This window comes from Choloepus didactylus, chromosome 24 (assembly GCF_015220235.1).
Source record: "Choloepus didactylus isolate mChoDid1 chromosome 24, mChoDid1.pri, whole genome shotgun sequence".
Taxonomy (NCBI): domain Eukaryota; kingdom Metazoa; phylum Chordata; class Mammalia; order Pilosa; family Megalonychidae; genus Choloepus; species Choloepus didactylus.
In genome coordinates this window covers 924395-949011 of record NC_051330.1, presented here as the reverse complement: position 1 = coordinate 949011, position 24617 = coordinate 924395, and the positions used below count along the sequence as shown (strand labels likewise).

The window sequence follows — 24617 nt, the reverse complement described above, 5'->3', positions numbered from 1 at the left end:
CTGAGGAGTAAAGCCGTGTTTCTGGGTTTGCCGCACCAGGGCCGTTGATTTCACCCCGTCTCCTGCCCACGAGGCCAGCAGGCCTGAGACCCCACAGGTCCTTGGGTTCCACCCGAGGCAGGGTTAGAATTGGCGTGGGGGCTAAGGGCTGGAGAGCAAAGGGCAAATCCCCAGCAGCAGTCGGGCCTCCAGGAGAAAGACACAGCAGTAAAAAGCGCCGGGAGCCAAGGACCCCTCCTGGGTGAGTCATCCGAGGTCAAGCATCACAAACGAGGGAGAAAGGGAGGGTAGTAAAATCCTTAATAAAAATTACAAAAGGAACAACAAAAAAACGATAAAAGAGAAAACCCTTCCCACTGTGTCCCAGCCTCAGGCTTCTCCCCTTAGAGAGTGTCCGGCTCCTCGCCCCCTCACTAAACCAGCTCCCCGCCTGCTCACCCCGCGGCGCCCTGAGTTCTTTCCCGCGCTCGGCCGAGAATCCAGGCGCTCAGGGCCCGCGGCAGCCGCCACCTGGAGGGGTCGGGCCCCCGGGAGGGGCGACCTCCCGCTGCGCCAGGGCCGGAGCCACCCGCCCCGCCCCCGCCCCGCAGCCCACCCGCCCCGCACCCACCCCGCAGCCCACCCGCCCCGCAGCCCACCCGCACCCCCAGCTGCCCCGCACCCGCCCCGCACCCACCCCGCACCCACCCGCACCCGCCCTGCACCCCCAGCCGCACCCGCACCCCCAGCCGCACCCCCAGCTGCCCCGCCCCCGCCCCGCAGCCCACCCGCCCCGCACCCACCCCGCAGCCCACCCGCCCCGCAGCCCACCCGCACCCCCAGCTGCCCCGCACCCACCCCGCACCCGCCCCGCACCCCCAGCCGCCCCGCACCCGCCCTGCACCCCCAGCCGCACCCGCACCCCAGCCGCACCCCCTGCTCTCCCAGCTCCTCAGCTAACTGGGGTCCCCTGGGCTCGGGCCTGAGTCGGGGCCCTGTGGAGGCTGCTGTGGCCGGGGCGCGGGTGCCCGGGGACCGCGAGCGCGGCGGGGTCGGGGCAGCCCCCAGGGCTGCTGGCTCCGGCGGCCTCCGCCCCCCACTGTCCCCCCAGGCGGGGCCCCCCGGGCAGCCCGAGGCCGCGGTGCTGAGTCACAGCCGGGCCCAGGTGGGAGGAGCCCGGGGCGGGACCCCCGGGCAGCCCCGCCCCCGGGACCGAGCCCGAGCCCAGGCCTAGGCGCCTCCTGGGGACCCCCACGCACTCGGGGGCAGCGAGGACCCTGGGGGCGCGGGGGCCATCGAGGCCGAGGGCGCCAGTGGGCGCGGGGCCCCGCAGGGCGGCTCGCGAGGGCCGCGCGGGAGCGGCGGGGGCGGGACCAGGGCGCGGAGGCTCCGCCCCGGGGGCGTGCCAGGGCGGGGCCTCCCGCCGTCCCTATAAAAGGCGCGCTCGGCGGACGCCCCGCAGTCGGCCCGGCGCCCTCTCCCGGAGACGCGATGGCGGCCGTCAGGGTCAAGGCCTACCTGCTGGGCCGCGAGGAGGCGGCGCGCGAGATCCGCCGCTTCAGGTTCTCCTTCGGCGGCGAGCCCGAGGCCCCGGCGGGAGCCGAGCCCGAGCCCGAGCCCGAGGCCGGCCCGGGGCCCTGCGAGCGGCTGCTGCGCCGGGTGGCCGCCGTGTTTCCCGGGCTGCGGCCCGGAGGCTTCGTGGCGCACTACCGCGGTGAGCCGGGCCGGGAGGGGCCTGCGGGGGCTGGAAGGCTCCGCCCCCGGTGCCCGGAGGGGACGCCCGCGCCCCCGCTGCCAGCGCCGCCTCCCCTCCCCGGTCGCGGTGGGGCAGGTCCCGGCGGGGGCGCGCGGGGCCGGGCGGGCCTCGGGCTGCGCCGCTGGCGCCGGGGGCCGGGGCCGCCCGGGGTGGGGAGGCGAGGCCGGGCGCGGTCCCGAGGTCTGCCCGTGGCGGCGCAGGGCCGGGGCGGGCTCGGCGAGGGGCGCCGCGGGGTGGGGCAGTCCCGCCGCCAGGCCCGCCCCTGGTTCTGTTTGCTTTTTGCTTTGTAATGACTCCGTTGAAATGCAGCTCACTGGGGCAAAGTGCACAATTGGTGGTTTTAGCACAGGTGCCAGTTTTAGGGCGTGTTCGCTGTCTTAAGGAGAGACACCCCCTGTTCCTTAATCGCCCCGTCCCCATCCTCCAGCGCACTCCTTCCCCCTCCCCGCCCCAAGCAACAAGGAATCACTTTCTGCCTCTGGATTTCCTTGTTCTGGACGTTCCGTGTGAATACAGGCAGGTAACGTGGCCGTCTTGTGACCGTTTGTTCTCACTTAGTGTAATATTTTCAAGGTTTCTCAACATTGGAGCCTGTCTCCACCGTCATTCTTTGTTACGGTTGAATAACACCCAGTTGTCTGACTATACCACATCGGCCCTGGGTTTTCCCAGCTTTTCCACTTTTTGGCACTGCCGCGGCTCTCGGAAGGCTCAGCTGCCGGTAGACGTCCACTCTGGTGGCCTGATCTAGCCCGCACGTGCTGGGCCAGCACGATGGTGTTTTAAAACCATTTGAGCCAACATCAAAAAATTGGAGACTACACACAAACGTTTTTAGCTTCTCTGGGGCGGGGGAGACAGGCAGATGGGCTCGTCTGCTTCTCCCTCTGCACAGCCAGGGCCTACAGAGGAGCTGGTTCCCCCATAACAGGTCGCAGGTGGAGGTGGGAGGAGCCCTGGAGGCAGAGTGGGTGACTGGGCAGGTGCCCCCAGTGCAGTCGGGGTGTCCCCGCACACACGCCACACACACGCCCTCCTCCCGCACAACCGCCGGGCCAGGGCCCCCGGAGGCCCTCCCTTCCCAGCAGCGTCACAGCGCGTGGCCAGTCTCCCGCCTCTCCCCGGGTCACCCAGTGGGGTCCGGTTTGCAGGCCCCAGAGGCCCCTCTGGCCCTGGCCTCAGCCCGTTTCAGCCACGCGTGTCCTCCCGGGTCCTCATGGGCTGTATTCACGATGCAGATGAAGAAGGGGACCTGGTCGCCTTTTCCAGCGATGAGGAGCTGACGATGGCAATGTCCTACATGCGGGATGACACCCTCCGCGTTTACATTAAAGGTGAGGGCAGCGCGGAGAAACCCGAGGCCTGTTTGCGACAGGGACCAGCCAGCGCCGCGTTGGCCCCGGAAGGAGGGGCCGGCCCATGCTCTCCGCAGGGCCCGGGCCCGGGGGCCCGCTGTGTCGGGGCAGAAGGGCCTGTGGGGTTGTCGTCATCTGTTTATTGTGGTGACTTACGTATAACGTAAGGCTTCCCAGCTTCTCTTTCCAGTCCGCGGTTCATGCCGTTAATTACATTCACAGTGTCGTGCTACCATCGCCGTCACCGGGGCCAGGACTTTCGGTCCCCTCAAGCGGGAACACACACTTGGCATTAACTCCCCATCTGGATTCGCGCTTGACTGCGACCAGACCAAGCGCTGTGGGGATGGGGGTGGCTTTGGGGTGCCACGGGGGGGTCTGTTGTAGGAGTGAGGCCAGAGGCGCGCAGACACTGCCAGGTGCCGCCCAGCTGACGGGCATGGGGCGTGGGAACCCACCGGGGCCCAGCGTCTCCCTGTCGTCGTCACCCGGGCACCTGAGCTCTGTGCCGATCTTGGTGTGCGGGCCGCAGGGTCCTTGCTGACCAGGATAGCCCTGGGGTGGCGGCGACAGGCGGGACTGTGGGGACTGACCTGCTGGCTGCCCCTCCCCACAGAGAAGAGGGAGTGCCGGCGGGACCACCGGCCCCCAGCTGCTCAGGAGGCGCCCTGCAGCCTGGTGCACCCCAACGTGATCTGCGACGGCTGCGACGGGCCCGTGGTGGGGACCCGCTACAAGTGCAGCGTCTGCCCCGACTACGACTTGTGCTCAGCCTGCGAGGAGAAGGGCCTGCACCCGGAGCACGGCAAGCTGGCCTTCCCCAGCCCCCTGGGGCAGCTCTCCGAGGTGAACCGAGCCTCCGGGTGGGCCTGGGGCAGGTGCTGGGGTGGGGGCCGGAGCCCCTGACCCCACAGCACCCCATCCTGCTGCTGCTCTTTCCGTAGGGCTTCTTGCATGGCCGCTGGCTCCGGAAGCTGAAGCACGGGCACCACGGGTGGCCGGGCTGGGAGATGGGCCCGCCGGGGAACTGGAACCCACGGCCTCCTCGAGTGGGAGAGGCCCGTCCCGGCCCCGCGGCGGAGTCAGGTAGGCTGTCGGTGCCTGTCCCCAGCCGTTCACGGCCTGTAGTCCTCCAAGAACCCAGCGAGGTGGGGAGTGTCCCCTCATTTCACACGGGAAACTGAGGCTCCACAGGGATCCGACAAGCGGTAGACCCACCGTGCTGCCCTTCTGGGGGCCCCCTGAGGTGCGTCTGCAGCCCTTTCTGGCTTCAGGTCCCTGCAACACGCGTCGCTCTCCTTTTTTGCTACCTGTCAGGAAACCAAGCAGAGAGCTTGTCTGTTTAAAACATCACCAGAGCTGAGACTTGCATATGGTCTCCTTCTATTTTGGGGGGTTCTGTTTTTCTTTTGGTTTTGTTAATCTCACTGTGTCCTTCGATGACGACGGTGGGGCACGTGTTGGGTTTTTGAGTAAGTGGCCTGTGTAGGCTGTGGCCGTCACTTCTGATCAGCTTGTTCTGAGCCCCAGCTGGACGCGGAGCACCGGGTCAGGGACGGAGGAGGAGGTGTGGCTCTGGCGATGATGGGGTCCAGGCTCCGTACGAGGCATCCCCTGGGGTGCAGAGTCTCCTGGGACAGTGGTGACCTTGGAAGGAAGGGGATAGGACCGTAGCAGGCTTCAGGAAATGTGGTTTGAATTAATTCTCCTCTCCTTTTGGAAATCAAAGCTGCTGCCTCCGCAGAGGATGCCAGTGTCCATTTCCTGAAGAACGTAGGAGAAAGCGTGGCAGCCGCGCTCAGCCCCTTGGGTAAGTGGGCTTTCTTTTCTGTCCCGGGGCCTTTTGATAACTTACCGCAAATGTGGCCTTTTTTCGCGACATTAGCCTCGGATGCCGCAGAGGACTGGGTAACTTACATGTCCTTGACGGCCCCAGATCAGCCTCCGCCGGGTGCTGGACCGGGCAGCACTCCAGGGGACGGAGGTGGAGCGGCCAGCGCTGGCTGGGGCAGCTCCCACGGGGGTGCTGGGCTTTGCGGGGTCGGCCTGTCACCTGCCGACCGTGTCTGGGGGAAGGACCGTCGGCGTCTTCCCTGAACGCGAGCCTGGGGATTCACTCGGGGACTTGGGTGTTTAGTGAGATGCTAGTTACCTTCTCCCCTTGTTGGCAGCCCCCAAGCCTTCCCCGGCTGCTCCCCGAGGGCTGGCTGGAGGGGCCCCGAGAAGGCTGCTGGTGGGTGCCTCGTGCCTCATTCCAGAGCGGGGCTGTGGGAGGGGCGGCTGCAGCGTGCGTCCCCACTGAGGACACGGGAATGGCTCCGGGAGTCATACCTTTGGGATGAGGACAGAGGCTCTTCAGATCTCTTAGAGCAGACGGGAGGAGCCTGGAGCGTGACAAGACAGGTTCCAGGAAAATCTACTTTGGAGTGGCATCCAGTGGGGAGACCGCCAGACGGATTCCTTGCGCGCTGGTGTTGGCGTCCGAGGCTTCCTGCTTCCTGAAGCCGACTGGGAGGGCAGGTCCCGAGCAGGGGCCGAGAGGGGAGCAGTCAGTCAGGGCCTCTCTGGGAAAGCTCCGGAGCCTCCTTCCTGCTGAGCCCTCTCTGTCCCGGGCTGTTCCTGGCTGGGAGGTCACTGCTGCCAGGGAGGACACCGAGTGGCAGGCCCTTCCTCGTCCCGGCGTCTGATAAACACCCGGAGGCTGTGGGGGCAGCGGGTCACAGACAGTGTCCAGTGTGAAAGTCCTGAAACTTCGGGGAGCTAATCCGCAAGCTTTAACTTTAACCTTGTGATCCATGTGCAAAAGAGTCACCTCACTCATCCATTTTAAAAAGGAGAAAGTGCTGGGTGTTCACTGATAATATTTTTCCTAATTAAACTATGGTTTTTTGTAAGAGAGACGTAACATACTTTTATTTGTATAAAAATTAGAAAAGAGATTACTGTTACTTGTCTCTAACTTATTAATATAGTTTTTCTTATTCTATTCTATTGATTAGTTTAGCCATTACATCATGTTGATAAACATACATTTGATTTGGACTGTATTCAGCCTTGCTACATTATTTATCACTTCTCCATGATTAGAGTGGCAGCTGCAGCCCACCCTGGTTCACAGAGGACCAGGTGGTTACATGTTGTCTCTATCTAAGAAGGCTGAGAGGGCCTTTCTGCTTTCTTGAAACTATTCACAGTTCTTTTAACTTTGTAGCTTCTCCGTCAGTATAATTGTCTAATGTGGGACTTGAAGGATATGAATCATCTGTCCCGGTTATATAGTAAGGCCTTTCCACTTTTTATCATTTGGAAACTGTACTTGAGTGTTTTTAGGTAAACGTTCTGTTAGATGTGCTTCTATGTAGAAGGAGTAACTGGCTCTTCACGTCCGGTCTACGAGCGCAGCGTGGGGAGGAGTCAGTCCTCGTCATCACGTTCCTCAGCAGAGACGATATCCTGTGACGGGAAAGCTAGCAGGGGAGGAGGACGGCTGCAGTATTTACACAGTGGTGTTGCCACAAACACCCAGTGATGTTTTAACCAAAACCCTTATTTTTGAAAAGATGCCAGGGGAGGCAGTGGACTTCTAGGGTAAGACATAAATAGACGTAAACTTGGGCAGTTGAGAGCAGCCGGAGCTGAAGTTGTCTTTGGGGATGGTGGGGAGGTAGGCAGGGAGTTGCTGTTTCACTACGAGCCTTTTGGAAAACGAAGCTATGGGCATGTGGTCCTCCGATATGTCACAATTCACTTTAAAGTTGTACAGGCGATTCCGCCCCAGTGCCCCTCCGTGAGCACGTGCCCTGAATGGGAGGGACGGGACACGGCCTTGCCAACCTGTGCAGCCCCCTGGCTCGCCCATCGCCTGAGCGGTCCTGCCTGCCTGAGCAGAGCCCTAGTGCTCCAACAGGTCCATCTTTCGGATCCCACGACAGGCCCGATGTGAGGCCAGTGCTCCCCGTGCTCAGCCTGGTGGCCAGCGGACTTTGGGCCACTTGCAGCGTTTGGGGCTGGCCCTGCCTGAGGGTGCAGCCCGTCTCGCAGACGTCAGGGGTGGGAAGGGCTCCCCATTGCCAAAAGGTAGAGCCCAGCTCAGCCCCCTGAACTGTGGCCTGCCTCTTCGGGTTCGTCTCTGCTGTGTCCTCTCTTCCACTTCTCCATCCTCCACACCCTCATCCCTCCCGTTCTCACGCTGCCTGCAGGCCCAGGGTCAACTTCCCTTTCTCACAGGTTGTCACCAATCCTACCTCTTACCTGACTGAGAGCTTCCTGTGGGACTGTCTGCAGCCCCAGGACGGCAGGCTCCTCTGTCCCCAGCATCTTGGGGTCCCCTCTCTAACACCTGCTTGCTGTGAGGCTGCTGTGCCCGAGTCTCTAAATCTCCAACATCAGCACAGCCCGGGGCACACGTGGGGCTCCCCAAGGGCCCGTGGAGAGACAGGGCTGTCCTGGCAGGTTAGGAAGGTGAGGCCTCTGGATGGACCTCTGGCTCCAAGGCTGACCGTGGATGCTATCTGAGACGAACGCTTTAACTAAGCTGGGGGAAGAGGAAGGGCTAACCTGATGGAGACGCCAGGAAGGCTTTTCTAGAAGCCAAGTAAGAAATCTGAGAAGACTTGAGGCCAGGATGTGGGGAAAAGCAGTTGAGCCCTGGGGACCCGGAAGATCAGAGATCTGCCTTCTCGCTCTTGGCTGGGACTCGGGACTCAGGTCCTTTTGTGAGAGTGGAAGCTGGTGTCTGCATCGGCACGTTGAGTGCCACCATGGTGGCTCCCAGGTGCCTGCAGGCACTGACAGTCCCCAGTGTGCCACCATCTCACCCCCCGGTTCAGGACTCACAGCCCCTTCTCAAGCACCGACTCGGTTTGTTCTGTCCTTGGTGTCTAGGCATCGAGGTGGACATTGACGTGGAACACGGAGGGAAAAGAAGCCGCCTGACGCCTGTCTCTCCAGAAGGTCCCAGCACGGGGGAGAAGTGCAGCTCTCAGCCAAGCAGCTGCTCCTCCGATCCCGGCAAACCCGAGGGGAGCGTGGAGGCCGCGGCGCAGTCCCTGGCCGAGCAGGTGGAGAAGCTGGCCCTGGAGGCCCGGGGGCAGCCCGAGGCAAGCCTGCTCCCTGGGGGTGAAGGGCAGCACCCCCAGCCCCTCACCACACAGACGCAGGGCCTCCATTTCTTTTGCAGTTAATCTGTGGCATTGCAGTCATTCTAGAACTGTGTGAAGAGCATGCTTGGTCTTTGCACGTGGCCCACTGCTTGCCTGTGGTTCCAGCCCACTGCACGCGCACACATGCACACACACGCTCCCTCTCATTCACACTCCATCCGACTCCCCTCTGGGAACTGGGGTCAGGCTGGCCTGGTGCTCACGGCGAGCTCTGTTCCAGGAACTGATGGAGTCGGGTAACTGTTCCGGAGGGGATGACGACTGGACTCACCTGTCCTCCAAGGAAGTGGACCCGTCCACAGGTGAACTCCAGTCTCTCCAGATGCCGGAGTCGGAGAGGCCGAGCTCCCGGGGCCCGTCCCAGGAAGGACCCACGGGGCTGAAGGAAGCTGCGCTGTACCCGCATCTCCCACCAGGCAAGTGCTCTCGAGCAGCTTTATGTTTGCATCTTTCTCTCTCAGCAGCATCATCTGCTTTTGGCAACACAAACATGCTGTTCCCCAGTCGGGCTTGTCGGCTGCCACGAGCGGAAATTAGATCTTGTTCCCCCTATGTCTGTGTGAGCGATAGTAAGCTCAGCTAATTTTTGTTAACAATGGGGATTTATTAGCCTAGAAATCTGCAGTTCTAAGGCCGTGAAAATGTCCAAGTCGAGGCATCACCGGGATGATACCGTCTCTGAAGAAAGGCTGCAGCTCAGCTAATTCTAGTAATTTCTAGGAATGCAGCTGTGATGCAGAGGAAAGCACTAAGGGGAGGGCTGGGCGTCCATCTCCTGTCTCCTCGTGGACAGTGCTGACCCACAGCAGGCTCGGGGCTGAGGCCCGCTGGAGCCAGGCGGGAGCCACGTCGCGCCCGTGGTGTGGGGCATGTGGGGACCGGGGCAGCCGAGAGGGCACCCCCCGAGCAAAGGGGACAGCAGGCACGTCACCTGGCAGGTATCTGTAAACCAGTGTTCCCATGAAAGGAAGCCCACCTGTGGGCCAAGACTTTTCTTAATAGCTGGAAGAGAATCAAAAGAGTATTATTTCATGATGTGAAAATTCACATTTCAGTGTCCACAGGGAGCTTTACTGGAGCAGAGCCGTGCATTTGTGTATGTAGTGCGTACGGCTGCGTTCACGCTACAGTGGCAGGACTGAGTGTGACAGAGCCCGAGCAGCGCACGGAGCCTGAACTACGGCTCCTGGTTAAAGGGCACCCCTCCCAGGCCGGCGCCGGCCTCCCTCACGGCCCCTTTCCTCTGGCAGAGGCTGACCCCCGGCTGATCGAGTCGCTCGCGCACATGCTGTCCATGGGCTTCTCCGACGAAGGCGGCTGGCTCACCCGGCTCTTGCAGACCAAGGACTACGACATCGGCGCCGCCCTGGACACCATCCAGTACTCGAAGCACCCCCCGCCGTTGTGACAGCTCTGCCCACCTGCTCCAGCTTCCTCCTCTCTCGCCTGGTAGTTGTGTTGAGCTAGTGTAGACCAGCAGCTTCCCTAAGGCCAGCTTCTCTGCATTCTTCTTCTGGAATCTGGGGCGGGAGGCGTGAAGCCACGTAGGGCAGTAGACAGGCACCGTGAGGGGAGCAGCGTGTGCAGTGACGGGAGGGCGTGTGGGGGCCATCGGAGAACCAAACCAGCACCGAGGCCACTGCGATATCCCACCGGGACCCTGGCCAGGAGACCCTGAGGGTGCTGTGCCAGGCTCCCCTCTTCCCCTCCCCACCGGGACTACACCAGCAGGCCAGAACAAGCTTTCCTAACGGCTACCTGCTTTTTCATGCTTTTCTACATGGCTAACAGAATGCTGACATTTAGTTGATTATCCACTGGAAACCTGCTCTACGCTCTGATTAGCGCACTGCCAGTGTTTCCCCAGGGCAGAGGGTGGCTCCTTCCCCAGGAGCAAGAGCAGGGGGCAGGGAAGTCGGGAGAGGATGGCCCCAGGACGGTGGGGTCTGCTTGGGAATTGAGGCCGCTAAGGGGAAGTCGGAGGTGGTTGTCACAGAGTGCTGCTTCCTTGTTTCATAACCACTCAATTCTCTCATTTCCAAATGCCAACTGCTTTTAAATTAGAAAATCCCTTTGTAGCCAGTTTGTCATATTTGTAAACAAACATCTGTAATTAAAATTAAATTTAATCAAAGATGTTGCCATCACTGTCAGTGTCAGCGAGAGAAACAATCGCTGACGGTTATGTTTATTGTTGGCTTTCAGCAGTGTCCATAAATTGTACTCAGCCCTACTATATAAAGGCCACGTAGGGGAACCCTGTTGCTATGGGAGCGGTCACCACGAACAGCTGGTTTCCGAACTGCACTCTGGAGGGGACGCAGGTGACAGCAGAGAAACAAACCTGCCCCAGCTCACAGATCATCGTCAAAGTCCTCACCAGTTGAAAAGAGGTCACACAGAAGCACGGACGGGAGCCTCTCCTCCACTTGGACCACGGGCCCACCCTTGGGCTGAGATGCCCCAGGGCCCTGGGATGGCTCGGAGGTCTTCCTGCAGGGCCTCTTGGGCCCAGGCTGGGGGGGGTGTGTGGCCCGAGGAACTTCAGGGGGCCTGCCTGGGAGGCCTCCTCCTGGACCGGCAGGCCCGGGGCCCATCCGCAGCAGTCTTGGCTGCGCCGTGTCCACATGTGAGCTGTTTGCAGATGGAAGAAACTGTGCCCACTTAGAAGGTGGGTAATTAACCTGCTGGGCAGGGCGCAGTGGTCTCCAGTCCTCAGTGTCCTCCTGGAGGCAGCCACTGCCCTCTGTGTGGCCCCTTGCTGTCAGGCTGGCGTAGCCCTGAAACAGACAGGAACAGGTGACAGCCAGGTCCTCGGAGGTGGGCACCAGCGGCCAGGCCGAGTGCCTGACCTGCAGTGTCCTCACCTGGGCCTCCGGGAGCCGGAGCCTCAGGCTTCTAGGCTCTGCCTACTTGCTGGTTCTCAGGTCAGCAGATGAGGGCGATGCTTTGGTTCTGAGGGTCACCAAGGTACAGAATAAATGTCCTCTACACCCAACCCTAAATCCTCCACTAAATTCCACGAGTGGGGTTTCCAAAAAGGAACACATTCCCATGTAATCAGACAATCCATCGTGTGGGGATCTCAGACCGAGGTAAGGGGTGCCTGGAAGGGAGGGCAGGAGGGAGGGTCCCGAGAGCCCACCTGGAAAGGGAGGGCAGTAGACCCCTGGTCTCCAGAACACTGGAGGACTCTGAAGCTGTGGAAGTGACTAGAGGCTCCACGGGACATGGCAAAGGGCTGGACCTGGGCCTTGCCCTTCCCCTCTAGCCACAGATGCACTGAAAACTGATTACAAAGCACTTAGGAAAGCAGTGATCTGGAGGACGCCTGCCACACTGCCACCCAGGCAACACGGAACACGTGGCCAGCTCCGCCACGGACTGTGCCAGGACCTCGATTGCGTCACTAAACCCTTGCAAGCCTTGGTTCTTCACCTTCAAAGCAGGAAATGGCAGGCTGGTGGGGAGCCATGTACCTGGTAAGACTATAAATGTTTAGCCCAGGGACTTACTCCATCACCTGGAGTTTCAGGCCCACACTCTCACCTGGGGTCATGGAGCCAGTCAGCGGTAAGACCAGGGTCTGAACTCAGCCGTGCCCCCGTGGCAGCATGGTGGGATTTAGGAGCCGGCATTCTGCAGCGCTGAGCACGGAGCAAGAACGCACACTAAAGGACTAGAGGGGCTCAAGGGTAAAAGCCTGCCACCCGGGGTAAGCTCAGGCTAGGACTGAGAATCCCACGTTTAGCAGTCTTTTAACGAAGGATCCCCACAAAATGCTGAACGAAGAAAACGGTCCTGACGCCGCAAGTCCCTCCTGAGTAACGTAAAGTCCACCCCTGCTGACCATGTGTTAACATCACCAGACAGAGGAAAAGGGAGGGAGGGAAATGGGGTACGCTCCAGAGAAAGGAGGTGGCTTAAGACAAAAAGACAACACACTGAGTGGAAAGCTGGGCATTTTGGGGGTGGTAAGCCTCATACTTCAATTGCCAATAGAGAGAAAAGATTAAAAACATCGTGCATACGCTCAGCGGTCGCTGGGGCCAGAAAAGCAATCCTCTCCTTAATCACTGACCTTGTGTGGCTGCGAGGTGACCTTGGAGCTGCCCTCCTTTGTCCCTGAGTCTCGGGCGTCAGGGCCACCTGGAGGCTGGACCGTGCTCAGACCCCACTTCCTGGTGGAGAGGGAAGGTCCGTGCAGGCCCGTCACTGCACAGGGCCCGGCCCAGCACCCAGCACGGTGGGAACCTTCTCCCGCAGCTTCCCCAGCGGCCCAGCGCCTGCTCCACCTCAGCCGACAGGCTGCCCAGCTGCACCCGCGGCCCACCTCTTGTTCTGGAAGGGAATCTACCTCTCACAGGCACCTGCCCCGCAGGGGCAACCACAGATCCTTGGCTAATGCAGTGTCTCCAGAAAAGCCATAAAACATGCAGTGAGGCTGGAGGAAAAGAAGAAACCTTCCAGGGAAGTCTGAGGTCTCTTCCTTTCTAGGCTAAAGGCCGCAGGCCCTTCAGCTCTACTGCGGCCGCAGTTCACCTCGACAACTCTGCCCTTAAGATGAAATTCTTCCCTTAGGTCAGTTCAGTCTGAGAGGTTCAGAATGAACCGATTACTGTGCAAGGGCGCCCGCCCTGGTGTCCCGTCACATCTGCACTGGCAGCACCCGGTGCCGAGCTGCGCTGAGGAGGGCTGGACGCATTGGCTTCCCACACGGGCACCCATCCCTCAGGCCTCCCCCACCTGGCTGCCCGTTAGGAGCATCTCACTCACACCCCCACTCCACGCGTGAGCCCTGAACCCACCATCCGTTCGTCACCTTTTCCTAGGCAGGTCTCTGTTGAAGGGAGGGCCAGGCTCCTCTGTCTGCGGCGAGAGCTGTCTGTCGGAACACACATCTCCTTCCGGCTCCAGTTCTTCGGAGCCCTTTTCCAGATGCTTCAGCCAGCGGTTCTCTAAGGGCTGCGCTCTTTCCTACAGGATTGGAAAACAAGTTTATTCTCAGAGAAGGACAGCAGGTGCTTTCATCAAGAGTCCCCAGCCCAACTCTTAGGGCGCAGGGCCTCGGGACAGGTCTACCTGCCCCCAGGAAAGGGATTTGGCAGGTAGGAAACGGGGCAACAGGGCCCTGAAATGCCACTGGGGACACGCACCTTGGCATGGACCTTGGGAAAGCTGCGGTGTACAACTTACTGAGAGCCTTAAAAATGCCCAGGCTCCCTGACTTAGGGATTCCAGAACAGAGAAGGCACCTGGGTGCTGATCAAACGGCTATGAAAAATAGCAAAAATCAGAAACAACCCAAAGACCCCAAAATAAGGGAATAAATATTGGTATAGCCACTAACTTAAAACTTGAAATCACAAAAACTGCAGAGCAACATGGTAGAAGGATATGAGTGGAAACGTTAGGATGCAAAAAAGTATTTCTCATAGGAGGAATGATGGAAAGTTAAATCTGTTAATGGACAAAAATTGGAAGCAGATACACCAAGCTACAAGAGCGGTGTTAAAGCGGTATGCTTCAGGCATCTCCCCTCCATTTATAATAAAAATATGGAGATAAAGCAGAGAGAAGACACTGCCCATATGGCTTTGTGAGCAGAGGCAGGACTGCGGTCCACAGGTGGGCAGGGAGGCTCTGTCTGTCTGACGCTGCTTCCATCCCTCCTTCCTGGCAGGACATGGAGCTCCATGTGCCCATGCGAGCCTGGGTGTGCCACTGGTGTCACCCACTCAGCCACTCATGCTCTTACACACCTGCCCACCCCAAGTTAACTAGGCCCTGGGGACCAAGAACAACTGGATGCCACTTGTCCCCGTGCTCAAGAAGCTCGCGGGCTGGTGAGAAAGGAAACGTGGACTCCCAGGTACTTTCCTCTTCACAGAGGATTGTAATTATTCTCATGGGTGCCTGTCTCTGTCCTTCCAAAAGGGAGGGGTTTATTTTTGTGTTCCCTGCTGCTTCAAGCCAAACACCTGTCATTCAGGGGTATCACTAAGTGCTTATTCATAACAAATGAATAAATAGTGGAGCCACATGGCTGGGTTGAGACACATGCTAATGGCTTCCCTGCAGACTCACCTCCTTAGCCTGCTGTGGACCTGCCTTTTCTCCGGCCTTGGCTTTTACAGGTTCTTCCAGAGACCTTGGGGAAAGAGTGTACATAAGACCAGAGGCTTTACAGTTGCACTTTAGCACAACCATCACAGGAGAGGAGGAATGTTACTGAGCTTGATTTGTCACTGTGACTTCATCCGGCCTTCCGGGGACAGCAGGACTGTTTCACAACATAACGCAGACAGCGAGGAGCCAGAGCCGGAGCCGGCAGTCTCCACTGGGGGCAGTGAAAATATTTGTTTATGCAAGTACAGGAGGGCAGAGCCAAAGGCCACATCTCCCCTCTCCAAGCAGAACTGCTGGTTCACACAGTCAAGCTGGAACACTCTCTGGTGAAGTACAAGCCCAAAGCATCTGGGCTCCTCTGCCTCACTTTATTTACCTCCGTCAACTCACGGATCCTCACGGAGTCATCATGAAGAGGGAAGGAGAGCGTACGTGCAAAAAACCTCCTTGCCACCATCGATACACCAAAATTCAGCTGAGCAGGGTTCTACCCCAGAACTCCGCTCGCCTTTCTAGGAGTTAGGAACCCAGCTCTAGCAACAAAAGGCCGCTGCTCAGCATGAAGATATTAGTCGTCTTCTCACTTCTAAAGCGGCCACCAAGCTGTGTGTCTGCTGTTCCTTTGTGATTACTCTCCGGCTATTTTCAGCTCTAACCCCTTCGTCTTCCATGCTCTGCAATTTCATCATGTTGTATCTGAGGGCAGATTCTTTTTTTTCCCCCCTTACTTTTAAAATTAACTTCATTGAGGCATAATTTACATATACTAAAATGCACCCATTAAGGGTACGGTTAGATGAGTTCTGATAAATTACACCCTTATAACCACCCCTAATCAAGACATAGGTAAATTTCGTCACACCCTAAAGCTCCCTTTTGTGCCTTACCAGGCAATTGCCCCTACTCAAGAAACCACGGATCTGCTTCCTATAAATTGATTTCGCCTGTTCTGGAGCTTGAGATGAATGGAATTATACTCTTCTCTGTCTGGCTTCTCTCACGCAGCAGTTTCGGAGATTCATCCATGCTGTTTCTATTGATGAGTAGTATTCCGTTGTCTGACCATACACTATTTGTTTACCCATTCACCTGCTATCATCTCTGTATGTCTCGCCTTTTGCCAACAAGAGTCTTCATTACTGTCGCGTTACAGTCAAACTTGAAATGAGCTTCTACAAGTCCTCCAACTTTGTTCATCTTCATCAAAATTGTTTTGGCAATTCTAAGTCTTTTGCATTTGTCTATAAATACTAGGATTGGCTTGTCAATTTCTACCAGACAAAGCCTGATGGAATCTTGATTGGGATTAGGTTGAATCTGTAGAACAATTTAGGAAGAACTGACATATTAACAATATTGAGTTTTCCAATCCATGGGCATGTTATACCTTTTCATTAATTTAGATCTTCTTTCTCTCAGCAATGTTTTGTGGTTTTCACTGAACAGATCCTGCATATTTTTGTTTTATTTATCCCCATGTATTTCATGTTTTTTGATATTACTATAAATGGTATTATTCTAAATATTTTCCAGTTGTTCATGGCAGTTATATAAAAATACAATTTAATTTTGTATGTCGACCTTGTATCCTTGTGATCTTACAAAATGACCTTATTAATTCTAGTAGCTTTTTAAAAATATTTGTTAGGATTTCCTACATACGTACTTGCGGTTTATGGAAATAAAGCAATGGTTTTATCCACTTTGAGGTTTATTGTTTTCTGATTCTAAGAATATTATGTCTCAGCTCTTATCTCCTCAAATACTGCCTTTGTCTTGTTCTTTCTATTGTCTCTTGCTGGAGCTCTTCTCTATATCCTCCATGTCTCTCAACTTTCCCCTTATAGCTCCCTTTTTGTCTTTCACTGCTGCAGTATGAATCATTTCTTCAGGTTTTTCCATTTCACTAATTCTCCCTCCAGCTGCATTCAATCTGTTTCACCTATTGTAGTGGATTGAGTTGTGTTACCCCAGTTGGACATGTCCTTGGTCTTGCTTCACATTCTGGTGGGTGTGGAATCTTTGTAAATATGATCCCTTCACGACGTTACTAAAGTTAAGGTGTGGCCCAAGTGAGTCAGGTTGGTTTTTTTTTTTTTTTTTTATTAAATTCAGTTTTATTGAAATGCATTCACACACCATACAATCATCCATGATATACAATCCACTGTCCACAGTATGATAACATAGTTATGCGTTCATCACCACAATCTATCTCTGAACATTTTTTTTATATCAGAAAGAACCAGAACAAGAATAAAAAATAAAAGTGAAAAAAGAACACCCAAATCATCCCCCCATCCCACCCCATTTGTCCTTTAGTTTTTATCCCCATTTTTCTACTCATCCATACACTAGATAGAGGGGGTGTGATCCACAAGGTCTTCACAATCACACTGTCACCCCTTGTAATCTACATTATTATATAATTGTCTTCAGGAGTCCAGACTGCTGGATTGGAGTTTGGTAGTTTCAGGTATTTACTTCTAGTTATTCCAATACATTAAAGCCTAAGAGGTGTTATCTATATAGTGCATAAGAATGTCCACCAGAGTGACCTCTCGACTCCATTTGGAATCTCTCAGCCACCGAAACTATTTTGTCTCATTTTGCATCCCCCTTTTGGTCAAGAAGATACTCTCAGTCCCACGATGCTGGGTCCACATTCATCCCCGGGAGTCATACTCTGTGTTGCCAGGGAGATTTACACCCCTGGGAGTCGAGTCCCACGTAGGGGGGAGGGCAGCGAGTTCACCTGTCGAGATGGCTCAGTTAGAAAGAGAGAAGGCCACATCTGAGCAACAAAGAGGTACTCAGGGGGAGACTCTTAGGCACCATTACATACACCTTTAGACTCTCCCAGGTTGGGTTTTAATCCAGATAACTGAGGTCCTTTATAAGCAGAGTAAAAGTCAGACCTCTGTCTGAAGCCAAGGGGAACAGCCAGAAGCTGGAATTCAATGGAACCCGGGAGAGAAAGGAAAAGATGCCACCATGCGCTTTGCCAGATGATGGAAAAGGCCAGGACTCACAGCCTGGCAGCCAGGAGACACCGACCCAGGAGAAAGCCGCCTGCCAGCCTCTGAAACCGTGAGCCAATAAATCCCTGCTGTCAAGCCAATCCACGTATGGTATTTGTTTTAGCAGTTATACTTTTCATTTCTACAAATTACTTTTGGTTCTTTTGAAATCTACTTGGCTATATTTAAAAGTCTCTTGTTCCTTATACCATCAACTTCCTTTTATTTCATTAAATGTATTAAGCACCCAATATCACATATTCTGAAGTCTTTGTGGGTCTAACTTGTCTGCCTTTGTTTTGGCTGTCTTTTGCTCACAGTGACTTGTTTCCTTGAGTGTTTAACGATACTTAAGTCTGAACACTAGCTCCTTGGAACTTTATCTGTGGTAATTCTTTGAGACCTGGGATGAGATGTGCTGATCTAGAGAGGAGCTGCAGTTGCCTCTGCTACCCGGGACAATTTAAAAATAGATGCTCAGCTTGAGGTTTTCACACAGGGTGGATAGAAGACTAAAAAACTATGTGACAGCCCTCTTGTACTTACAGATCCTTGGAAAGACATTTCCTCCTCCAGCCAGTGCCAAGATCAAGAAAGCCAAGCTCCCTGTTGCAGGGTAGGTGTATTTCTAGTTCATTCATTTCTGAGGGTTAATCCTGGGGGGGGACTCAGCTCCACATGGTAGGTCTCCTTCTGGACTCCCCACACTGAATGGGCTCTAGGCTTCGCCTCCGGTCTCCTGAACCCCTCCAGGCACCCAAATGAAAGCTCCAGAGCACCAGACTTCAGTCACCCCAGCAGCTCAGGTGCTCTCTGGACCTTGGCTGTTACTTCACTTTTTATTTTAGAGAGTCACTTTATTGCCAGCTCATCAGAGCTTTTAAAACCTTGTATCCAGTATTTTTGGTTATTTCAGTGGGAGGATTTTTCAGGGTATCTAACCCACCACATTGTAGGACATGAAAATTTAGGGGATTTCTTCACTGTATCCACTACCCATTCAAGATGAACATGGGGCAACATAATCTGGCCGCTTTCAGACAACTGTACCTGAGTGACATCTCTGAAACCTGTCCCTGCAGCAGATTTAATTTTTGGACATGGCGTCTACAGTCAGCACCAGAGCCCTCACCATAAGCCTGAGAGACAAAAAAAAATACATTAAGTTTGAAAAGTGTTGGTGGAATGCTGAAAAATAGATCCATTAGAGATGCACCTCAGAGAGGATAAAGCTGTACTTGGCACAGCCCAAAGATGCCTAAAGCACCACGTAGGAATCCTAATGACTGACTGCTAGTTCTAGAACAATGTGCAAACTAAGTCTCAGGAACTAAAGGTTCACATCTATTTGGCTGTCTCAGTAGCACCCTGAACTCTACATTATCAAAGCCAAACTCAACCCAAAGCCCTGTATCAAATGTTTAATGAACAGGACTCAGAAGTTCACAAGAGAAGTAACACAAATTGCAGTAAACCCATATGAAACGATACCTACCCCTCGCTGATAATCAGAGATACACAAAATAAAATGAGACACTCTTTTTCACTTAGCAGTCACTCATTCTTTCAAACTATTATTTACTGACCACCTTTTATGTGCCAGGCCCTGGTCTAGGTGTTGAGGATACAGCAGTGGACAAAAATCACTGTCTTCAAGAAGCTCACGTTCCAGTACGAGAAGATGGACAATAAAAAAATCAGTAAAATATATGGCCTATCTGATAGTGACAAGAGCTAATGAGAAGGCAATGCAAGGCGGTACAGGGTGGGGAACAGAGTTGACAATTTTATTTGTGTAGTGAAAGGATGGATCACTGAGGTGACATGGGGCACAATCAGAAAGAGATGCAGGAGGAAGCCAAGCAGATATCTGAGGAAGGGCATTCCAAGAGAAGCAGGGAGTGCAAGGACCCCGAGCCTGGCATTCTGGAGGAAGGGTGAGGCAGCCGTTGCAGCTGAGGCCGAGGGGCCTGGAGGAAGATGGTAGGAGGTAAGTTTGAGATTAGAGACCCTACTGTACGCAGGGCCAGCATGTGACCTGCTCTGCTGCTGCTGTCTAGAATTCTTAATGTTCTCTTTGAACGTGTGCTTTGTAAGTGAAGTCAGATGGGATGATGGAGCATGGCTGTGGGCAGAGATTTGCACAATAGCATCCACTGCTTCTTGCCACCCATTTCCAGGGAGCACTATCGTTAGAGATTTGCACAATAGCATCCACTGCTTCTTGCCACCCATTTCCAGGGAGCACTATCGTTGTCTGGCCCGTGAGCACAGAATCCCGTGGATTTGGTGGATTTGCCATGCGTGGGTGTTCAACGAGACTCAAAGAGTACAAGGTAGAGTGTTAGGTTTATGAGTGCGTAAGTGGGGGCACTGACAGCCCCCAATGGCTACTCTCTCTATTTGAACTAGATCTTGCTTTGAACCCGGAAAGAAGGCAACAGTGTTCTAAGAAGCACAAACAACCAAGGAACCTTATCACATCCTTTCTTATTCGTGTAACCTCTCTGCTTTGCCAACCACTTAAGCTGAAAATGATGACACAGCAGGGAAAGGGGAGATAGGGTAACCCAGAGTTCCTTTTCCTTTCAGTCCTTCGTTACTCATCAGCAAAACAGGCAAAGCTCCTGCTCTCATGGAGCTTATGGCAAAATTGAGAGCCGTGGACAAATACATAAACCCATTAATACATAATGGGGATGATGAGAAGAGCCAGGGGGCCCCACAACAAGCACCAAGGCCCTGGGGAGCAGATGTGGACTGATTCAGCTGTTGCTGAAGGCGGAGGAGAAAGGTGGGATGAGGCGGGAGAGGCTGCAGGGCTGAGCCATGTGAGTGGGTGGGATAGCCTACTTTGTCAACAGGTAAGGACCTGAAAAGATGCCTTGTTGTCAGGTGAAAAAAGCAGGCTGAAGAAACGCATCTACAATGTGCTCCCTTCGAGGTCCCCCTCGAGTGTCTCCCTGACTGCCCAGCCACCTGGCCCGACTCCCCACCCCCTCAACAGCTCCCGACAGCCTTCTCCCATCCAACTGTTACCTGTGGACAGCCCCGCATGCTTTCCCTTCATGTGCTCAGTCTAGTGTGAAATCACATATGTGCACGTGCGTGTGTGTGTGTGTGTTCCTTTCTCTTCTCTCCTGCACCAGCAGATCGGTGAGGGCAAGAACAATGGCTTCATTTTCCACCGTTGGCTCAGCACATAGAAGGTGCTTGATAAACTCTTGCTGAATGAATAGACAAAGGAAGGACTTTCCCAGGCACTGCCCCGTCCACTTTACTTCCTGAAGGGTCAGGAACCTTGGGCACAAGAGGCCTATTTCTAGTGAGCTTCGTGTGGCAGAAAGTGAGCCCGACTGTAGGACGCTGGGACTCCCCAAGACACCCTTTGGCAGTGCCGGGCCCCACCTGCTTTCGGACAGGGGCGTCGAAAGCCCCTTTTCTCAGAACTCACCCGCAAAAAGGACTGCTTCTCGCCACAAGCTTTGCATGTCCATTTGAGACTCTTTTTCACCTAAAATAGAATTGTAGAAATGTAGCTCAGATGATTATATAAAACAGGGTGGAACTGGCACAGAAAAAGTAATAATAAAAGATAAGTGGAAAAGAATGCAGAGTGCAGAAACAAACCAATAAATATATGAAAACTTAGTACATTATCAAGGTAGCATTTTAAGAGTGAGGAAAGAATAAACTATTTAATAAGTGGTACCGAGAAAACTGGCCATCCACTTGGAACAAAATCAAGTTGGATCTCTACCACTAAGGGTCTCCAAAAAATTCCTTAACATTTAATTTCGATTCTTAATACACTCGACTATATGGGTTCTTTCTTAACATGATGAACTCAGTCCTAAAGCTGGAGAATCCTTACAAGTATTACCATAAAAGTCAAGAGCAAGCCAAGGATGTCCACTATTATTTATTTATTTTTTCTGGATGTACCAGCCAATGGAATTAGAAAAAAGAAAGGAATAAGAGGTACAAAATTTAGAATGGAGGAAAAAGAACTATGATTATTTATAAATGATATGATTTTTTTACCTAAAAACCCAAAAGAATCAAATGAAAGACTACTAAAATCAGTAAGACAACCCAATAATAATTTATATAATGCCTGGCTACAAAATTAATATAACTTTAAAATTAACATGGCCTTTATAAAAGCAAGCATCTAGTTACAAAATCTAACAGAAGAAAAAAACCCACTTATAATAGCAACAGAGAAAGTGTTTCCAAGGGTTACCAAAGTAGGCTTGAAGAAATGGAATGAAATACCATGCTCAATGCCACAAAGCTGCTTAGCTGGTTCATATAAATTAATATGATTAATATGATGCTAATACAAATACCATCAAGGTTTTTGGGGACTACCCACAAAGGAGACTAAGGAATAAGCGGCGTCTAATAAAAACTTAAGTGGGCATACCTGATGACCTAGCAATTCTATTTCTCAGCATCAAACTTAAAACACCATAAAATTCCCTGGATTTTCTATGGGTACACATGCAAGTAAGAAATGCATTAAAAAAAAAAAGATCTGGAATGACACACAGTAACTGGTTCGCTGGCCAACTCTGGGGCCCTGGAGATAGTATGGTGTAACACTTTTTTACAGTTGCACAGCTCTGGCGCTGCCATTTATTACATGGAGAAACCATTTGTTTCTCTGCATCTCAGTTTTCTCATCTCTGCAAAATGGGTTGTTGAAATTAAATGAGATGTGTGAAACTACCTGGCACACAGGAGACTTGCAAATAAATTAACTCTTTTTCCCCTCTTCCCCTTCTGGTTTCAAATTACTTTTCTGTAGATCTAAAAATGACCACACAAACATGTGCTAGATTGTATATGTATATTTTTAAAATGTAAAATTATTTCCATTTTTCCCCATTTCTTAGAAAGCAGTTTAAAAAAGGAAATAAAGTAAAAACAGTTTCTGAGTCTCTGAAGTTTCAGTATTAAATACATACTAACAGGTGCAGATTCAACACCCTACATGGCTTTCTAACATATATTTAAAGTAAGCTTGGTGCTATCCTTTTCGGGGCACAGCAGATTAGAAACAGCTTAATGAGGAAGAGGAGAGGGTTATCCAAGGCAAAAACACCGACAGCGGCTTAGGCGATGGAGAGCTGGGAGACAGACTATGGTCCAAGGAGGTATGCCCTAACTGACATGTCCCACCTTGCACTGTGAAAGTCAGGGAAGCACGTATGTTTCACAAACACCTATTATCCTGTTCAAAACTCTCAAGGTGCCCCTTGTTTCTGCTGTGGAAAGTGGGTGGTGAGTGCCTCCCCAAGCAGAGAAAGATGGCGGCAGGCCAAGGTGTAGCACCAGGGGGTGCCGTGGTGCTGAGCAGGTATGCCCCAGTGGCACCCCACACCTGAGCAGGACCCTCAATGGCACCCCCACACCTGAGCTGGGACACTCAATGGCACCCCACACCCGAGCAGAACCCTCAATGGCACCCCCACAACTGAGCAGGGACCCTTAATGGCACCCCTACACCCAAGCAGGGACCCTCAATGGCACCTTTCACCTGAGCAGGGACACTCAATGGCCCTCTCACCTGAGCAGGGACGCTCAATGGCACCCCACACCTGAGCAGGGACCTTCAATGACACCCTCACACCTGAGAAGGACCCTCAATGGCACGCCCACACCTGAGCAGGGATGATCAATGGCACCCCCACACCTGAGCATGACCCTCAATGGCACGCCCACACCTGAGCAGGGACCCTCAATGGCACCCCCACACCTGAGCAGGACCCTCAATGGCACGCCCACACCTGAGCAGGGACCCTCAATGGCACCCCCACACCTGAGCAGAGACACTCAATGGCGCCCACACACCTGAGCAGGGACGCTCAATGGCACCCTTCACCTGAGCATGACCCTCAATGGCACCCCCACACCTGAGCAGGACCCTCAATGACACCCCACACCTGAGCAGGACGCCACAGCGGCGCCCTCCCCCACTCTCTTCTCCAGTTTTTAAAACTGTCATCGCCTTCGCGTCCCTTTGGGGACGAGGTTCCGAATAAAGAAGACTGTCCTCATCCTGATTTCCCCAACTCTCTGCTAGAGCCCACGAGAGGCCGCCTCCGTGGGAACCATTACCCATTTCGTAAAACCACCAAGGGAAAAGGAAAACGGACGCCGAGAACCACACTGAGAACGAGACACCTTAACACTACCCGCCTCAGCACAGGCGGGTCCCGGGCGCCCCCGCCGACCCTCCACGTCCCGCCCGGAGGAGGGGAGGCTGGCGCGGGTCCCACCTGGTGCGCCTGGAAGAGACGACAGGAGCAACACCGCAATACCCGCACGCGCTGAGGCGACGCCATCGCGGCCTCCGTCGCCGTCTTGCTTACGTAAACGCACGCGCGCCGCGCCTCCCAGCCTGGCCCCGCCCCTCCCCTCCCCTTCCGGTCCCGGTTCCCCACCCACCCCACGGCTCCCCGCCCCCGACTGCGCTCCGGCCACGCCTTCTCCCCGCCTCTCCGGTCCCTCCAGCACCGCCCCTCCACCCTTCCGGCTCCGCCCCCACCCTTCCGGCCCCCACCCCGCCCTTCCGGTTCCGGCCCCTCCGCTCCCAGCCCCCGACTGACTCTCGGATCCCGCCTTCTCCCCGCCTCTCCGGCCCCTTTAGCCCCACCCCTCCAGCCCCCCCAAACCCGCCCCGACTGGCGCTCCGGCCCCGCCTTCTTCCCGCCTCTCCACTCCCTCTAGCCCCGCCTTTTCAGCCCCGCTCCTCTAGCTCCTTCCGGCTCCGCCCCCGCTCTTCCGCTCCCTGCCCCCTCAGCCCCCAGCTCTTCGCCGCGACTGGCGCTCCGGCCCTGCCTTCTCCCCGACTCTCCGGCCCCTCTAGCCCCACCCCTCCAGCCCCCTCCGACCTCGCTCCTCCGGCCCCACCCCCGCCCTTCCGGTCCCCCGCCCCCGCCCCCGCCTGGCGTTCCGGCCCCACCTTCTCCCTGCCTCTCCGCCCACTCTAGCCCCGCCCTTCCAGCCCCTTCCTGCCCACCCCTCTAGCTCCTTTCGGCCCCGCCCCCCGCCCTTCCGGTCCCGTCCCCCGCCCCCGCCCCCGACTGGCGTTTCGGCCCCACCTTCTCCCTGCCTCTCCGCCCACTCTAGCCCCGCCCTTCCAGCCCCTTCCTGTCCACCCCTCTAGCTCCTTTCGGCCCCGCCCCCGCCCTTCCGGTCCCGTCCC

At 54.9% G+C, this 24617-nt stretch overlaps 2 protein-coding genes across 4 annotated transcripts; one reads left to right on the top strand and one right to left on the bottom strand.

Annotated features, from left to right (window-relative positions):
• The first annotated feature begins 1430 nt into the window (after positions 1–1430).
• Positions 1431–10386, top strand: SQSTM1 (sequestosome 1). Of its 2 annotated transcripts, none has more exons than XM_037817837.1 (8): positions 1431–1693; positions 2974–3069; positions 3707–3936; positions 4035–4176; positions 4820–4900; positions 7975–8150; positions 8473–8668; positions 9503–10386. In XM_037817837.1, exons 1-8 carry the CDS (start codon positions 1471–1473, stop codon positions 9658–9660), a joined length of 1302 nt encoding a protein of 433 aa, XP_037673765.1. In that variant the 5' UTR covers positions 1431–1470; the 3' UTR covers positions 9661–10386. The 2 variants fall into 2 exon arrangements, with proteins under 2 accessions (XP_037673765.1, XP_037673764.1); XM_037817836.1 differs by having other exon boundaries at positions 1432–1693; positions 7975–8189.
• On the bottom strand, positions 8836–23790 carry LOC119520087 (MRN complex interacting protein). 2 transcript variants are annotated; one of them, XM_037817844.1, is made up of 7 exons: positions 23689–23790; positions 20856–20915; positions 18452–18540; positions 14340–14403; positions 13075–13229; positions 12334–12433; positions 8836–11032 (listed from the first exon to the last, which is right to left on the bottom strand). In XM_037817844.1, exons 1-7 carry the CDS (start codon positions 23752–23754, stop codon positions 10607–10609), a joined length of 960 nt encoding a protein of 319 aa, XP_037673772.1. In that variant the 5' UTR covers positions 23755–23790; the 3' UTR covers positions 8836–10606. The 2 variants fall into 2 exon arrangements, with proteins under 2 accessions (XP_037673772.1, XP_037673773.1); XM_037817845.1 differs by lacking the exons at positions 14340–14403; positions 18452–18540 and having other exon boundaries at positions 23689–23782.
• Between the last annotated feature and the right edge of the window lie 827 nt (positions 23791–24617).

Excerpts from the sequence above, each read along its gene's own strand:
- SQSTM1 (XM_037817836.1), top strand. The coding sequence starts at position 1,471 with ATGGCGGCCGTCAGGGTCAAGGCCTACCTGCTGGGCCGCGAGGAGGCG. Across the intron at positions 1,694-2,973 it reads CTTCGTGGCGCACTACCGCG|ATGAAGAAGGGGACCTGGTC; the intron begins GTGAGCCGGGCC and ends TTCACGATGCAG. Across the intron at positions 3,937-4,034 it reads CCCTGGGGCAGCTCTCCGAG|GGCTTCTTGCATGGCCGCTG; the intron begins GTGAACCGAGCC and ends CTCTTTCCGTAG.
- LOC119520087 (XM_037817844.1), bottom strand. The coding sequence starts at position 23,754 with ATGGCGTCGCCTCAGCGCGTGCGGGTATTGCGGTGTTGCTCCTGTCGT. Across the intron at positions 13,230-14,339 it reads GTCCACAGCAGGCTAAGGAG|GAAAGAGCGCAGCCCTTAGA; the intron begins GTGAGTCTGCAG and ends CCAATCCTGTAG. Across the intron at positions 12,434-13,074 it reads AGAGACCTGCCTAGGAAAAG|GAAGTGGGGTCTGAGCACGG; the intron begins GTGACGAACGGA and ends CCTCTCCACCAG.